The 18,057-nt window shown below is 41.3% G+C and overlaps 1 protein-coding gene across 1 annotated transcript in view; it reads left to right on the top strand.

Annotated features, from left to right (window-relative positions):
- Positions 1 to 16,942, top strand: part of LOC139160100 (E3 ubiquitin-protein ligase TRIM39-like) — a 72,140-nt gene extending 55,198 nt beyond the window's left edge. The window contains exons 5-8 of the mRNA XM_070737636.1: positions 803 to 825; positions 4,449 to 4,567; positions 5,334 to 5,366; positions 15,963 to 16,942. Coding sequence (XP_070593737.1) covers positions 803 to 825; positions 4,449 to 4,567; positions 5,334 to 5,366; positions 15,963 to 16,489 — 702 coding nt within the window. The 3' untranslated portion in view covers positions 16,490 to 16,942. The remainder of the gene's footprint in view (positions 1 to 802; positions 826 to 4,448; positions 4,568 to 5,333; positions 5,367 to 15,962) is intronic.
- Positions 16,943 to 18,057: the final 1,115 nt, after the last annotated feature.

Raw genomic sequence — 18,057 nt, 5'->3', positions numbered from 1 at the left:
AGCTTCTACTCTTCACCTCTTGTTCTGCCCTTAAGTGTTATAGAGACCAAATTGGTGCTCTTTTACTTATCACAGCCTTTCAAGTATTGGAAGATGGCTGTTGTGTCTCTCCTAAGCCTTCTCTTGGTTAGGCTGAGCATGCTGTGTTCCCCTAGCCATTCATTGTACAGTTTGGCTTCCCGAGTCCTTATCATCTTTATTGCTCCTTTTTTTCTTTTCCATAAATTTAATTAAAATTATAATAGTGAAAAGCTCAAATGGAAATGAAGAAAATAGGGAAATAGAGAAGGATAAGAATGGGAAAGAAGTGTAGGATAAAGGGAAAAGGAAAAGACCTCAGGTTGTCTTTCAACTTTTTTCTGTACAGTAAAATGCAAAATAATATAACAGCCACAACTTTTATTTTTGAACATTTGGCAATTATTAGCCAAGAAAAACAGATTAGTCTAATAAGCAAAATCAAGTATTCAGAGTTCATTGTTTTGTATCTTGAGCACAAAGTTTAGACCCAACTTCCAAGTAGAAACATTGGGTGATAATCTAATTAAAGTAGTCAATGTTTTCATTTTTTCTCTACCTCCATTACTTTTTTCATCCATTCTTCTCTTGTGGTGATTGATATATTTTTCCATGTCTGTATGTAAGATTCTGGCTGGACTCAACAAGTTGAACAGTTGGGGGGGGGGGGAGAGAACAATGAGATTTTTAAAATTAAAATTACTCATTTATTTTGTGAATGTAATAATTTAATTTTCTGCATAGGAAATGGCTCCTTTCAGTGCTTTTTCTCTTTATTTTTTAGGACATTGGAAGCATCTTGAAGAAGTAAGTAAATCCACCCTTTTCTTTACAGTCTCAGATCCTTAGCAGATCCTCCAGCAGTTTTCCTATTTTGGGAACTTCTGTTTGTATTTAGCAGTATTTTAATGTAAAGACAACACACTGTATTTCAGGGCTTTTTAGACATTTCCTCAGATAACCTCAACACAATATAATTAACAATATTTGATATGATCAATTTTATTTTTATTTATTGATTTATTATTAGAGTTGATTTTTATTAAATTATTACAGTTGGTTTCAAGGTTGGTTGGTTTCACAGTCAGTCAGGTGTTTAGATTGAATTTTGCCATTTTATCCACCTAAATACATGCTGGTTGCCAAGCAAACAAATCATGATTACAGAGACACTGTGATAGATGTTAACTGCAAAAATGTTGTAAGTCATTTTTTTGACAACCATGATAAATGGTTGCTAACAAATAGACAGAAATTGAAGGTGATGTATAAGTGCGATTTCATTGCCTTACCTGAATCCATCAAGATCAGTTTGAACATTATATCCATTGTCTAATTACATGTAACACCCATGTTAGTCATTGGTCATCAGTCATTTGGTAAGCTACAGTCCGTTTGTTTGGCCAAGAGATTCACAAGAATTTTCCAGAGTAGGGAACCCAAAACTGAAACTTATTTGCCATTACTAGATCTCTTGTTTAACTTGATGAAGGTGAATGAGTGCAGTTCTGGATCAGGATCCAATGAGTTGCCCTGGTGCCCATATTTGAATAGCTAGCCAGAGAAACGACTGAAGTCTGGGAAATGGGCCCTTATCAATCAACAGGAGTGCTGATTTACCACCTACTTTACCAAGTACGTAGGAGCCAAGGATGAGACAACACAAGAAAACAACAATGAATGACTTAATAATTGGTCATCAACATCCCACTGAACAACTACAAACCACACACAACTAAACACCACATAAATACAATGTGTAGAACAGCTCAGTGCACACATTCGGGTGTGAAAGAGAGGTTTCCTGAGGGACTTAAAGTCTGAAAGCTCAGAAAATGCAGATTAGATCATGTAGCTGGCTAATCCTCATGAACCATTTGATGGTTTAGAAAGCTTCTATAGCCAGGTTGATAACACTTACAGGAACTGGGCATGGCTAGTTGAATGAGGAGAAGGGCCAGGGGAGACCAATGTTCCCTTTAATTTTTCGGTGTGGGCGGAAAAGTATAGATTCTGAGCGGCAGTCCCCTTGGCACTGGGCGGCATAGAAGTATAAATGGATGGATGGATGGATAAATAAGAAAAAAAGTCCTTTTTTATTTAAAGAAATTAATAATAAAACAAAACCAAAATCTATTACTATTAAAACAAAACAAACACGATTCTTGACAAATGTATATTTTATTTTATGTACGCTGAGAGCATATGCACCAAGACAAATTCCTTGTGTGTCCAATCACACTTGGCCAATAAAATTCTATTCTATTCTATTCTATTCTAATAATAAAACAAAACCAAAATCTATTAGATTAGATTTAGATTAGATTTATTGGATTTATATGCCACCCCTCTCCGCAGACTCGGGGCGGCTATTACTATTAAAACTAAAACAACCTGCAAAACCAAAAATATAACTACAGTATTAATAAATCCATGCTTTAAAATCTTTATTTGTTAAATATTTATCATAGAATTATAGTAATCTTGTAATACTATGAAAATCTACCTGAACACCAATTCATCAATTAATATATTTCCATAAATTATACTTTTCTATAATTTCATTCAAGCTCAATTAATTTTCAGGCACTTGGCATTTACTATTATTAACTTACATCAGTCTTCTACATTTCCAAGTATATTTTAAATCCATAATGCAAACTCATAAAATCACACAGTACATATCATAAACCCCTTATTTATCATATGTATCTTCCATTAATTTTACCTATGTAATTCTATATATTTCTAAAATTCTAATCCAATTTTTAAAATCAATACATCCTAATATTAAACAACACCTAAATATATATTTTACCAATACAGTATTCCATAGTCAATCCATATTTAATAATCAATCATCCCTCCTCAAATTTCTACCACTGTTCTCATTTCTGGGTCTCTCCTGTCTCTCCCCCTTTTCTGTCTCATTTGTTTCTCATTTCTCCCTCTTCCTCCCTTTTTTCCCCTTCCCTCTCTCACTTCTCTTTTTCCATCCCTGTCTCCTCCCTGCTGGTGTGTGTGTGTGTGTGTGTGTGTGTGTGTGTGAACGAACTCTTGAACCATTTACAAAAACAGGTAAGGGGTGTGTTTTTTTTCTGTTATTACTTTGGTGCTTTTTACCATATATTATAAATCAAGAGTCACTTCTTTCTCTGTTTCTCTCTCTTTCCTGTCATTCTGTGCCTCAATCATTTTCTCATTTCTGTTTTTTTCTTCCCTTTTTTCTATCATTTCTCTATCTCTCTTTTCCTTCTACTCTTCTCTCTCTCTTGCTTTCTCTCTCTCTCTTGCTTTTTTCCTATCACTCACTCTCTTACTTCCTCTCTCCTTTCTCTCTCTCCTGCTTTTCTCTCTTTTTCTTTCTCTCTCTCCTTGCTCTCTCTCGTTTTCTCACTTTCTCTCCTTTCTACCTCGCTCTGTCTGTTGCTCTCTCTCCCTCTCTCTTGTTCTCTTTCTCTCTTGTTTCTCTCACACTTTCTCTCTTGTTCTCTCTCTCTCTCTCTCTCTCTCTCTCACTTTCTCTCTTTTTCTCCCCCCCTCTTTCTCTCTCTCTCACTTTCTTCCTATCTCACTGTCTGGTGCTCTCTCTCTCTTTCTTGCTTGTTCTCTTTTTCTCTCTGTTCCTTTCTTCTTTGCGGAGGCTGGCGAAGGTTTTTCTTATTTTGAATGTGCCAGGCGGGCTGGCAGGGAGATGGAAAGTACGTGCAACATTCTAAATCACCTTCGCGGGCCTCCGCTGTGAGAAGAACGCCCGCCCCGCTTCTCCTGCATCCCCCTCGCTGATAGTCCGGGATGAAAGCACTCTCAGCGAATGGAGAGGCGGGGTGGGGCGGGCATTCCCAAAGCGCTCAGAGTGGCTAGCGGCCAGATGAGGAGGACGAGAAGCCACAGCCACCACTGCCACTGTGGGAGCTTCATCGCTGGAAGCTTTCAAGCAGAAATGGTGTAAGGCACAGATGGCGACCCTATGGCACACGTGCTGCAAGTGGCATGCAGAGCCATATATGAGGGCAGGTGAAGCATTGCCCTATGTCAGCTCCAACATACATGTGCACGGCCGCCAGGAGATTTCCGGCCTTTTCGGCTGTTTTTGCTCTCCCCAGCCTTCAGGAAGTCCTGAACTCTGGGGACGGCAAAAAATAGTCCAACTGGAAGTCCAGAGACTTCAGTGTGTCCTGTGTGCATGAAAAATGTTGTACACATGTGCAGGAGGCAGTGCGGGGGTTGTGTCCATACATTGGGGGGCACATTGCATTGTGTGTGTGGGCACAAGTGCGCACACAATCACACGCAGCCACACATTTTTTGGCACCAGAGGCAGAGAAGGTTCACCATCACTGGTGTAAGGTCTCCTGCTTGGGTGGCGGTGTGGTGGGGGATGGACTAGATGGTCTTCCCACTCTTATTCTGTTATTTTGACTTGACAGGTACCAGGCTAAGGAAACGTATGAGAATCCAGTGGATTTACTTCTAGAGCCGAAGTGGGCAATCTGGGATTACAGTCATGACCTTGCACTTCTGAAAAGGGCCAAGGAAAAGTTGAGAGGTAAAAAAGAGCCGCTGGGGTTTTGCCCTGGATGACATTTTGAGCATCCAAGAGAGATTCTGGCTCAGTCTGATTGTAAAACGAGACTTACCTGTATTCTTTGTAGCCAAAATCCATATGCACTGATCAGTGGGAAAGCAGAATAAGCCACCACGAACTTTAATGTATATATATATATATATAGGTAGTTCTTGACTTATGACTTATGACAGTTGAGCTGAAAATTTCTGTTGCTAAGCAAGTCAGTTACTAAGTTAACAGTGGCCCATTTTACAAACTCTTGCCACAGTTATTCAGAAAATCCTACCAGTTAAGTGAATTGTGGTTGATAACTGAATGTGGCTCCCCCCATTGACTTTGCTTGTCAGAAGCTCCCCAAGAAGGTTGAAGAGGACAATCCCAGATGCTGCAACCATCATAAATACAAGCTGGTTCCCAGTGCCCGAATTTGGGTCACGTGACTGGGGAGGCTCCAGCAGTCATAAGTGTGAGAATTGGTCATAAATCCCTTTTTTCGGTGCCGCTGTAACTCCACTACACATATAGTGGTAAGTTGAGAACTACCTGCCTATGGAATATATAGTAGAATATATTTATACCTGATGGACTATGTATAGCCACCAATGACATTCTGGCTTCTGGTTTTCCATATTCCTTATTTCCTGATTTGAGTCCAAGGAAAGCAAACCAGGATATCTGTAGGGAGGCCCTTCTGTTGCTTGAACTCTAGTGATGAGATGCTGAATCCCTCCCTCTTCTTCCCCAGATACTCTGGAAACTGGACTTCTACTACAGGAAGGTAAATATTATTAGAATTTTAAGCTCTGATGCCAGTAATTTAAGAGAAACCTGATAATTAACAAACATCTCCTACGCATCACTCTACGCATGTGTGGATGTGTCATAACGTCTTGTTCCGAATCCTTGGATGATAGGGATGATTGTCTGCCAAACTCCCCTCTTCCCTGTCACTCACACTTCCTTGATCAGAGGAGACCATCGTCAGATTCCATCGGGAGCAAAACAGGCCTGTGGCATGTGGATGTTTCCTCCACCTCCACATGCCTTGGGGCAGGAGCTGGGCCAGAGCCAACCACAACACTTTAATACTTCAAATATGGCATAGTGCCTACTCCTACTTCTTATGTATTCTCTCAAAACCCTTACAAGAAAGAAAAATTTTATCCACTACAAACAGTAACAAAGAAAGAAAACTATAATTAAAAATAGAAAGAAAAGAGAAAAAAGAAAGAGCAAAATAAACAAAAAGAAAAACCAAAGTCTATTATTATAGTAATGTGAAAACAATATAAGAATTAACCAAACCATCATTTCAAATCTTCAATGACTAATCATCTTAATATTATAATCATATTTCATTGCAAATCATAATCAATTATTATTCAAATGTTTATCACTTAATTGTCATTATCTCAATAAAATTTAATGACTTGAAATATATGTTAAGAACAACACCTAATAAATGTAGCTACATCATTTCATAGTTAATGCATACTCAATAATCTATCATCCCTCCTTAAAACAGCATTTTTGCCAATCCTCAGGGCTTTTATTTTTTGTCATTTTAAACCCATATATTTTCTCCTTGCCTCTCTTTTTAACAAAATATAAGATCTTTTGCATTCCCATTCTGACTTCTTTCTTGCTCTGCCATTTCTGGGGTATCAGGTCATATCTATTTTTCATTTCTTAGTGCTTAAAGTATTTTTATTTATTTATTTTGTCCAATACACAATAATATACAATGAAGCTTATAGAGATATAGTAGAGAAGATATATGAGATATAGGAGAGACTATAGAATCTGGGACGGAAGGCACTCTAGTGCGCTTATGCACACCCCTTACTGACCGCTTAGGAATCTGGAGAGGTCAACCGTGGATAGTCTAAGGGTAAAGTGTTGGGGGTTACGGGATGATACCCTGTTTCCCCGATAGTAAGACACCCCCGATTGTAAGACGTATCGGGGGTTTCAGGGGGGTCGGCTAATATAAGCCGTACCCCGAAAGTAAGACATATGTCTTACTTTCGGGGAAACACGGGGGTATTGCCGGGGGGGAGCCCGATGACGTCGCTTCCAAGCTCCCCGCGCACCCCTGGCCTTCGCCGCGGCGCGGCGCCACCACCTCTTCCCCGGCTTTGCAAAGCGAAGGACGGCGCTGGTCCGAAGCGAGCTGAGCGGGCGGCGGCTTGCAGCGAAGGCGCTCGTCCCAGCAACCGAGTCCTGCCGAGGCTCGGCTGCACGCGGCCAGCGAGGCCGACCGGCTCCGAGGTGAGCGGCCGGAGCTGCGCCCTCCTTCGCCCGCCTCCTTTCCGGCAGGCAGGTAGGGCTGCCCAACTGCGCAGAGCGGCTCCTCCCCTCCAGACACATGCTTCCCCGACACGCGTCTGCGGCTCCACGCGTGCACGGAGCCTTGAGGTTGAACTTGGAAAAGGGCTCACGAGGCTCCTGTCCCGCGGCTGCCCTTCTGGACTCTGGGGAGATGCCTCCGGGAACGCAACCCTTTCAATTTTTTTCCAATGTAAGACATACCCCAAAAGTAAGACGTAGTGGGGCTTTTGGGGGTAAAAAGAAAGTAAGACACTGTCTTACTTTCGGGGAAACACGGTACTACGGAGTCCGGTAATGAGTTCCACGCTTCAACAACTCGATTACTAAAGTTGTATTTTCTACAGTCAAGTTTGAAGCGGTTAATACTAGGCTTGAATTTGTTGTGTGCTCTTGTGTTGTTGTGGTTGAAGCTGAAGTAGTCGCCGACAGGCAGGACGTTGCAGCATATGATCTTGTGGGCAATACTTAGATTATGTTTATGGCGTCGTAGTTCTAAGCTTTCAAGACCCAGGATTGTAAGTCTAGTTTCGTACGGAATTCTGTTTCGGGTATCTTCTGGTGAAGTATCTTTCCACATTTTCTTTTTTTTTTTTCAATTTTTTTATTATTTTTCATAAAAAGACAAACAGATACAAACAAACAATAAACATAAAGTGGGGGTGTATTTCCCCCGCTTCTTATGAAAGTATAAATTCAAATATAGAAAAAGAATACATATGTATTAACTATTATAAAAAAGAAGAAAAAATTAATAAATTTGAATTGAAGTTTACAAATCTTAATGTGGGTATTAAGGTTAGCATAACATAGTTAGCAAAAAGGAAAGATACCTTTAATATAATCCTAATTACTATAATAAAATAGTATTAAACCTTCAATCTAGACAGTAAGACTAAATTCAACTATTATACTTCAAAAATCTTAATATATTGCTTATACTTATATATACATAGCTATATCATAATCATCAAAAAATCCTTTTAAACTAATATTGCTATTATTATCATCTAGATAAAAACTAATACAAAATAAAGAAAAAGAAAAAACAACCACTAACAATATATCTTATTTTTTCTTGTCTATCCATTTGTAAACGTTGTTCCATGTTTCGTAAAATTTAGTATCCTCTTGATCGTTTAATCTTCTTGTCATCATATCCATTTCAGCGCAATCTAATATCTTAGCTATAACCTCTTCTTCCTTGGGGATTTCCTCCCCTTTCCAGTTTTGCGCATATATTATTCTAGCCGCAGTTAATATATGTATGATTAAATAAAAAATTTCTTTCTTATAAATCTGGGTTGTGACACCTAATAAATAAAATTCCGGGGTATTATCTATATCTTGTTTTATTATTTCTTTTAATATTTTTTCAATCATCTTCCAATATATTTTTGCTTTGCTGCATGTCCACCATTGATGATAGTAAGTTCCTATATCCTTCTTACATTTCCAACATATTGGGGATGTTTTGGGAAACATTTTTGCTATCCTATTTGGTGGGAGATGCCATCTATAGAACATTTTGATTTGGTTTTCTTTTAAAGAAACTGATTTAGTCATTTTCCAATTATTGATCCACACTTTCTCCCATGTGTCTATATCTATTTCCTTGCCAATATTTCTACACCATCTTATCATAGTATCTTTTAAAGACAATTCTATATTTTTATGAGCAATAAGTAGTTTATATATTTTCCCTATCATTTTTGTAGGGTTAGTGGTTATTAAGGTAGTTAAAGAATTCTTACTTTTATTAAAAATGTAAAGAGTTTTATCCTTCTGATATCTAGATCGGATCTGGGCATAGTGCCACCAATCTATTATTATCCCTTCTTCTTGTAGTTCAATTCTAGATTTAAGCTTCATCTGATCATTTAATAGTTCTTTATATCTATGGGTCATTTTCTTGTCCTTTATAGACTTTGGATGCGTTATTGCTTCTAAGGGAGCTAACCAATCTGGGATGCTTAAGAAATGATTCTTCTTTATATCTTTCCATACTTCTAGTAAGTATTTCCTTAATGTATGCCTTTTAAAATATGAATGGTTTTTGTCCTTATCATACCATAAAAATGCGTGCCATCCAAGCATTAAATCATGTCCTTCTAGTTCAAGTGTTCTTTTATTATCTAAGATTATCCAATCTCTAAGCCATGTTAGTGCAGCGGCCTGATAGTATAATTTCCAATTTGGAAGGCCAAATCCTCCTCTTTCTTTGATATCTTCTAAACAATTCATTTTTATCCTTGCTTTTTTACCTTGCCATATAAATTTTTTAACTAAGTTTGTTAAAGTTCTTAAAAAGATACCCCCTGGGTTTATTGGTATTGTCTGAAAAAGAAATAAGACCTTGGGTAAAATGTTCATCTTAATTGTTGCAATTCTTCCTAAGAAAGATATTTTCAAATTGTTCCAGGTTGCTAAGTCTTTTTTAATTTCTGCTAACAATTTCATATAATTATCATTTTTTAATGTTATTGTTTTCGCTGTTAAATTTATTCCTAAATATTTTACCTTTTTTACAGTCTTTATTCCAGAAATAGTTTCTAATTTAGTTTCTAGTGTTTTGTTCATGTTTTTAGTCAAGTAATGTGTTTTGTTTTTATTTATCTTTAAACCTGCTACATTTCCATATTGTTCAATGGTTTGTAATAAAGTAGGAACTGTTGTGGTCGGTTCTTCAATTATGAACATTAAATCATCTGCAAAGGCCTGGAGTTTATAGATTTCATCTCCTACGGTTAAACCTTTTATTCTGGGGTCCGCTCTTATTTTAATTAATAAGGTTTCAAGGGTCATAATAAATAACAATGGTGATATAGGACATCCTTGGCGAACTCCCTTATTTATATCAAGTATTGGTAATTGACTGTTATTCAATATTATATTCGTTGTTTGTTTTGAATATATAGTATCTATTAGATTAACAAATTTTGGGCCAAATCTCATTTTATTTAATTGCATTTTTATAAATATCCAATTAACGTTGTCGAAGGCTTTTTGAGCATCCAAAAACATTAAAGATGCCATCTTATCTGAATGTTGTTCATAGTACTCTAGTATATTTATTACAGTTCTAATATTATTTTTAATTTGTCTCCCTGGAAGAAACCCATTTTGGTCTTGGTGTATTATTCCATTTATAACTCCTTTAAGTCTATCTGCATAAATGGCAATAAAGATCTTATAGTCTACATTTAATAGTGATATAGGCCTATAATTTTTGATTTTTTCTGGTTCTGTACCCTGTTTGTGTATTAAAGTTGTCAGTGATTCTGACCAAGATTTAGGAATTTTTCCGTCAAGTCTACAGGAATTAAAAGTTTCTAACATATGGTTTCTTATTGTTTCATTATCTATCTTATACCATTCTGCAGGTATGGCATCTGGGCCTGTGGCCTTGTTGCTTTTCTGTTTTTTAATTGTTATTAGGAGTTCCTCCATTGTTATTGGTCCGTCCATGGTAGCCTGTTGATCTTCTGTTATATCTTTCCACATTTTCAAGGGTGTTAATGTCAGAAATGTGGTATGGGTTATTTATTTATTTATTATTTATTTATTGGATTTGTATGCCGCCCCTCTCCGCAGACTCGGGGCAGCTAACAACAATGATAAAAAACAGCATGTAACAATCCAATTAATAAAACAACTAAAAACCCTTATTATAAAACCAAACAGACGAAGCTATATTGTAGGATGGGTCTGCCAAAGGTTTTGTAAACGCTGGTAAGTAGTGTGAGATTTCCAGAGCAGAAGCTACATAGGATTAGATTAACAAGTGAGGCCTTCTTGGTGATGTTGTTGCAGTGGTCTTTGGCACTTAGATTTTAGTTATTCGTATTCTTAGGTCCTTGACCGAGTGGGGATTATCTGTGATGTGTTTATTCAGTTTGTATTTGAAGTTCTGATTCTTTTTGCCGATGTGTAGGACAGAGCATTTGCTGGTTGAGATTTGGAGTTGCCATGTATTGGACCAGTCAGAAACTGAGTCTAGGTCTTTTTGTAGTTGTGTTTTTAGTGGTGTTGAGTTTTACATCATCTGCAAAAAGAACACAGTTGCTTGTGATGAGATCGCCAAGGTCATTGATGTAGAGAATGAAGAGCGTAGGTCCCAGTACGCCACCTTGGAGGACACTGCTTTTAACAGGGATGGGTGTGGATATGGAGCTTTCTATTTTGACCATTTGTTTCCTGTTTGACAGGAATGCAGTAATCCAGCTATGGAGAGATCCTGAGATGCCAATGGATTTGAGTTTTAGAAGTAGTTTGTCATGGACCACTGAATCAAAAGCTTTGCAGAAGTCAATATAAATTGCATCTATAGTTTTTCCTTGGTCAAGATGAGTTGTCCATATGGTTTTTCAGTGGAGGAGCTGTACGTTGCAGGATAGGTTTTTTCTGAATCCAAATTGTTTGTTAGAGAGCAGATTATTAGTTTCTAGGTGAAGAGTAATTGATTGGTTTATAATTGATTCCATAATTTTACATGAGACACAGCATAGTGATATAGGTCTGTAGTTATCGACAAGAGAGGGGTCTCCTTTTTTGAAGACGGGGATGACCATAGCTTTTGACCATAGTTTAGGAAGTGTGGTGGTTCTGAAGGATTTTTCGAAGATTATGTTCAGCGGTTCCGCTATAGCAGAAGAGAGATTTCTTAGGAAATATGCACATAGACCATCTGGTCCGACTGATAGGGAAGGTTTAAGGTCACGTAATGCTTTTTCAACTTGGTCTTTAGTGAAGTCTATTTGGGTTAGGTCATTGAGAGAGTTTCAGGTGCGAGTGATGAATTCAGGGGATGAGCCGTTGCTGTTGACAAAGACAGAGCCAAAGAATAAATTGAGAAGGTTAGTGTTGGATGAATCATCGTGGTATTCAGCAATAGCACTTTTTAACAGTCAGCATATTGCCCCCACAATCCGGGTCCTCATTTTACCCACCTCAGAAGGATGGAAGGCTGAGTCAACCTTGAGCCGGTGATGAGATTTGAACCACTGACCTTCAGATCTGCAGTCAGCTTCAGTGGCCTGCAGTACAGCACTCTACGTGCTGTGCAGTTGCAGTTAGAGAATAGGTTTTGACAGTTTAATGTTGAAAGATCGGCATCAATGAGTTTGTAGTTCGCTTTTTTGAAGTTGAATTTCAGAGTCACATTATTTGGGTGGATCTTAGTGTGGCTTAGGTTGAGACTGAAGTTTATCATGCTGTGGTCACTGTTGGAAAAAGGTTCTTTTATTTGTAAGCCATATATTGTACTTTTGCTGTTGCAGATGATGAGATCCAGAAAGTTATCTAATCTAGTATTGTCAGTTACTAGTTGGTCAAGCCCCAGACTGGTGACTCTGTTATATGTAGTAGAGTGGAGTAGGATTTGGATTGGTTAGAGGTAGTAAGGGGCGCGCTTTCCTAGTCTTTCTTTGTGGTGTTAGGGATGACATTTTGTTTTTGTTGTGGTGGTTCTGGTTGGAAGTGTCGATTTGTTGTTGTGAGATGGTTGGAAGAAGTAGGGTGGTTGATGAGAGATGTTAGGCTGGAACATGTAGGGAGGATTGTGGGTCCTGGATTTGATGCATTTTGTGCGAAAGTTGATGTATAACTTAGTTTCACCCAGGTCAAGGCGTCTCTTTACAGTGATCCCCCGGGTATTGCGATCCCGATGATTGCGAAACGGCTATATGGCGATTTTTAAACCCGGAAGTAAAAACACCATCTGCGCATGCGCGCCGTTTTTTCCTATGGGCACGCATGCGTAGATGGCACTGGGCAGATCAGCTGCTGGGCGGCTTCCCTGGGTCTTCCCCCTCTTGCTGGCGGGAGGGCGAGCGGTGGGCATCAGCGAGGAGTTTCCCCACCGCCCACGCAAACTCCTCGCTGCCGCTCGCCCGCCCTTCGCCCGCCCACGCTGTTCGGTCGCGCAAATATGTACAGTATATATCTTACCCAGCAAGCTCTTTTTGTTGTTCTTTTGAGGTCATTTTGTCCCGCCGTTCGCTCGCGCCGCTTCCCAGCTGAGTCCTGAAGCGAATTCGCTGGGAAGCGGCGCGAGCGAACGGCTTGTCCGCCGCCTGCCCGCGCGCCCGCCCTTCGCCCGCCCACGCCGTTCGCTTCAGGACTCAGCTGGGAAGCAGCGCGAGCAAACGGCGTGGGCGGGCGAAGGGCGGGCGAGCGGCGGGTGCGCGGGCAGGAACGGGAGCAGCTCTTCCTTTAATTAACAAAAAAAAAAGTCTCGAGTCTTGAGGGGGAAAAAAGAGTCTGAGTTCTGTGCAAACGTCAGACGATCGATCGCAGCGGTTCCGCCTTCTAAAAACGCGTAGTTTCCTCCACAGAAGTAGCGTGGCTTATTTTTAAGCAACAGCGGGACAAAATGACCTCAAAAGAACAACAAAAAGAGCTTGCTGGGTAAGATATATACTGTACATATTTGCGCGAGCGAACGGCGTGGGCGGGCGAAGGGTGGGCGAGCGGCAGCGAGGAGTTTGCGTGGGCGGTGGGGAAACCCCAATCTTCGGCTCCTCGCTGCTGGGAAGTAAAAACACCATCTGTGCATGCGCAGATGGTATTTTTACTTCCGCAGCGCTACTTCGCGCAAAACCGATCATTGCGAGTGGTCCTGGAACGGAACCCTCGCAATGATCGGGGGATCACTGTAGTTCCGCCCTTAATTCACGGGAGCGGATGCGTTGAAGTAGTGAAAGGTCTGGTCTGGATCTGAGTTTGTTGAAATTGGTGTTGTTTCTGGATATGTGGTTAATGGTCTTGATAAAAAGCTGTTTTGCAGGTTCATTTTTGCAGACAACTCTGCAGAATCGTGGTGCCACTGTGCCATCACTGAACTTGTGCTCTGGTCCATTTCTGGAAACTTCTAATATATCTTCTGGGGTGATTGTCTGAGAGATTGATTGTTGTTTATGGATAATGTTCTGTATTTTTGTTATATCAGGTTCGTCATTTTCTTCAAGGCCAAAGAGGATGGCATTTCGGCATTTTTGTTCTCCATTGCATCTTTGACAAGAGTAGGGTTGTCTGGAGACAAATTGGTCTGTCTTTGTATTATGGGTGGCGGTTGAGGTAGACTTGTTGAGGTGTACATAGGTGGAGGTGGAGTGGTAGAGGAGATTGGGTTTGGCCACCAGTATTTATAGAAGGAAGGCAGTTCAGGTCTCGCTGTGTTCGCCCTAGAACAAGGACAGAAACACCAGCCTGAAGATGACGAGTGGGACTTCATCAAAACGTCGCCAAAAATTTCCAAATCCTACATGGGAAGAAACCCGAATATACCAAGACCATCATATATATATATATATACAGTGGTACCTCGTGATACGAACCCCTCATCATACGAACTTTTCGAGATACGAACCCAGGGTGCGGAATTTTTTTGCCTCTTTTTACGAACTTTTTTCACCTTATGAACCTGCTACCGCCACTGAGATGCCCCGCCTCCGGACTTTCATTGCAAGCCAAGCGCAGGTTTTTGCAATCCTGTGATCCCCTGAGGCTCCCCTCCATGGGAAACCCCACCTCCTGACTTCCGCGTTTTTGCAATGCTGTAGGGAAATCCCAGGAGGGGAATCCCAGGATCGCAAAAACGGGTGCTCTGCTGGGCAGAGTAGGGGGGACAAAAACGGGAAGAAAAGACTCATGGAGCTCAAGGGAGGAGAAAGGTGTGGGGGAGATGAGCAGAGTGGGGTGGGCAAAAACGGGAAGAAAAGACTCATGGAGCTCAAGGGAGGAGAAAGGTGTGGGGGACATGAGCAGAGTGGGGTGGACAAAAATGGGAAGAAAAGACTCATGGAGCTCAAGGGAGGAGAAAGGTGTGGGGGAGATGAGCAGAGTGGGGTGGGCAAAAACGGGAAGAAAAGACTCATGGAGCTCAAGGGAGGAGAAAGGTGTGGGGGACATGAGCAGAGTGGGGTGGACAAAAATGGGAAGAAAAGACTCATGGAGCTCAAGGGAGGAGAAAGGTGTGGGGGAGATGAGCAGAGTGGGGTGGACAAAAACGGGAAGAAAAAACTCATGGAGCTCAAGGGAGGAGAAAGGTGTGGGGGAGATGAGCAGAGTAGGGGGGACAAAAACAGAAAGAAAAGACTCATGGAGCTCAAGGGAGGAGAAAGGTGTGGGGGACATGAGCAGAGTGGGGTGGACAAAAAGGGGAAGAAAAGACTCATGGAGCTCAAGGGAGGAGAAAGGTGTGGGGGAGATGAGCAGAGTGGGGTGGACAAAAACGGGAAGAAAAAACTCATGGAGCTCAAGGGAGGAGAAAGGTGTGGGGGAGATGAGCAGAGTGGGGGGGGACAAAAACAGGAGGCAGGGACTCATGAAGCTCAAGAGAGGCTCTTTTCACCTTGCTTCATTGGGACTCCCTCCCCCCACTCTGTTCGCCTCAGCTTTTTATTGCCACCACTTTTTTTTTTTAAGCCTTAATATTTTGGATTCTCGTAAGGGGCTTGCACGCATTATTGGCTTTTCCATTGATTCCTATGGGAAACATTGTTTCATCTTACAAACTTTTCACCTTATGAACCTCATCCAGGAACCAATTAAGTTCGTAAGATGAGGTATTACTGTATATATATATATATATATATATATATATATATATATATATATATATATATATGCCGCCCAGTCCTGAAGTGACTGCTGCTCAGACACTATACATTTCCGCCCACATACACACACAAAAAATAGAGGGAACACTGGTCAGAGGGATGACAAACAGGCTGGGACTGAGACAGGGAGAGCCTGAGTGCTTGGAAAAAGGGGGACAGAGGGTCCCTGGACATTGGCAACCCCCTCAGGGAATTCTGGGAGTTGAAGTCCACAAGTCTTACAATTGCCAGAGTTAGCGAACTCTTAACAAGGCAAAGCTTAGGTGATGTTTAAAAAAAACAATGAGTCTTCCAGTCCTGGACAGGGTGTTTGGAAGCTGAACTCCCTTCACACGAGGGTTAAATTCTTGGAGGTGAAGACACACGCAAGGTCTCTAACTGACGCTCTTCTTCTTCTCCATCCTTCCTTCCCTTCCCCTTTACAGAGAATGTAACTCTGGACCCAGGCACAGCCGATCCTAACAGCCTTGAAATCTCCGGAGATCGAAAAAGCATCCTAAACTTTCTGCTAGGTAGAGCAGTGTATCCTCCTTCTTGCCCATACCCCCAAAGATATGAATATAATCCTTTTGTCCTTGGCTGCCAGATGTTCTCAACTGGGAGACATTTCTGGGAAGTAATTTTAGGGGATGGAACAGGATGGGGTGTAGGGGTTGCCAAAAAGCCAGAGAATGTACCAAATGTTTATCGGCCGACCAGCTACTGGCAGATTGGGGAATGGAAACAGAAATGGAAATACATAGCCAAGTCTCCATCACAATGGTCTACTCTGGTCCTGACTGAGAGGCCCACGAGGATCCGGGTCTCTCTCAACTGCGAAGGGGGACAAGTGAGCTTTTTTGATGCTAGGACATTAACTCTGCTCCATACATTCTCTGACCCTTCCTTGGTTGGAGAGACCCTTCGGCCCTGTTTCTGTTTTGCCAAGAATTCTCGCATGACCCTCCCCTAAGAAAGGGGACCTCCATAAGCAACACTTTGGAAAAATCCCATTTGCCAAGCAGGGATCTCTGAAAGCCTTTAAAACAGAGGTTCCTTAGCTTTTTACTACTTCAGCTTCCTTTATTGTCAATTCTGTGCCACACCAAATTGCCTGGAGTTGTGTAGCCTTGGAAATTTAAGGAATGGGTCAGTCAATCAATCTAAGAAAGTGGGGTGTGCACTATAAGCTTGATAAGATGTAATGTCAAATGTTTAGGTGTATCAGTGTTAAAGATAGTTCACGTTACAGCCAAACCCATAAATCATGGACTTTAGATGTCCATCACAGTTCTCCTGCCCATTTATGTACCTTGCTTGTTTGTTTAATGTTTAGTTGCAACAAGTGATTGTAATTTTATGATTGTCTCATGGCTTATAGTTCATTCCTTTACAATTTTATGTCAATAAATGTATTTCTATCTCATTTTTGCCAATATGAGATTTTATTTCTACTTTAGAGTGGCGTTGTTACTTTTATGCTTTTTGAAATCAAAGAACTCAGTGATTATTCACTGTGATACTGTACGTACATAGAAAGCGAAGACACACAGAAGACAAAAAGAAAACATACCATCTGTTATAAACATAGGAGATGTGAGTGCTATATGAACTAAATATTTCACCTGGTCAAGCCAAAATTCAAGTAGAATTGTTAATGGAATTGTAAAAATGAAATTAATTATGAAATAAATACATTAGTTGACAAGATGCCAGATAACATCCTTTTTCCTTCTTGCTTTAAACCCCACTCTGCCTTATATTGAGTAGCTGTAAAAGAAGCCAATCTAGTGTGGTAGTTAAGAAATCAAGCTAGAAGCCATGAGTTCTAATCCTGCCTTTGGCACAAAGCCTGCTAGTTGACCTTGGACCAGTCACTCTCACTGAGCCCTAGGAAGCTGGCAATGGCAAGCCACTCCTGAACCTTGACCAAGAGAAGTGGAGGGAGATTCCTCCAGGTGGTCACCAGGGGTCAAACAATCTGAGACAGATGTAATGTACAATTAATACAATATGATAATTTAGAAGGAACAGTTAACATGCTTCCTGGATGAAAAACTTTCGATACTTGATACATTTAGACCAGAGGTCCCCAACCGCCGGTCCGCGGACTGGGACCGGGCCGTTGGGGTTTTCCAGCCGGTCCGCGGCGTCGGAGACCCAAAGCCCATCCTGCGTGGAGGGAGACGGAGCCAAGCGGGGCCACCCGGAGACCTTTTCCCGTCTTCTTCTCCTCGCTCGCTCCCCTCATAACCAGCAGCCCCGCTCGCGGGGGGATGCCCGTTCGTAGCTACGCCAGCCCGCCAAGCGTCAAGGGGGCTTCTGAGGCTGAAGGGAAGAGCCGGAATGCCCTTCCCGCGTTTAGATTGCTTGCCGTTGGGGGAAACGGAGGAGGTGGCGGCGGCGGTGGGGCGCGATCGCCTAGTTTCTGGAGCGAGGAGAAAAGAACCGCCGCCTCCTCCGTTTCCCCCAACGGCAAGCAATCTAAACCCGGGAAGGGCATTCCGGCACTTCCCTGCAGCCTCAGAAGCCCCCTCGACG

Source organism: Erythrolamprus reginae, chromosome 2 (genome assembly GCF_031021105.1).
Source record: "Erythrolamprus reginae isolate rEryReg1 chromosome 2, rEryReg1.hap1, whole genome shotgun sequence".
Taxonomy (NCBI): Eukaryota; Metazoa; Chordata; class Lepidosauria; order Squamata; family Dipsadidae; genus Erythrolamprus; species Erythrolamprus reginae.
The sequence above is the reverse complement of the archived record's forward strand: the minus strand, read 5'-3'. Positions and strand labels throughout refer to the sequence as shown.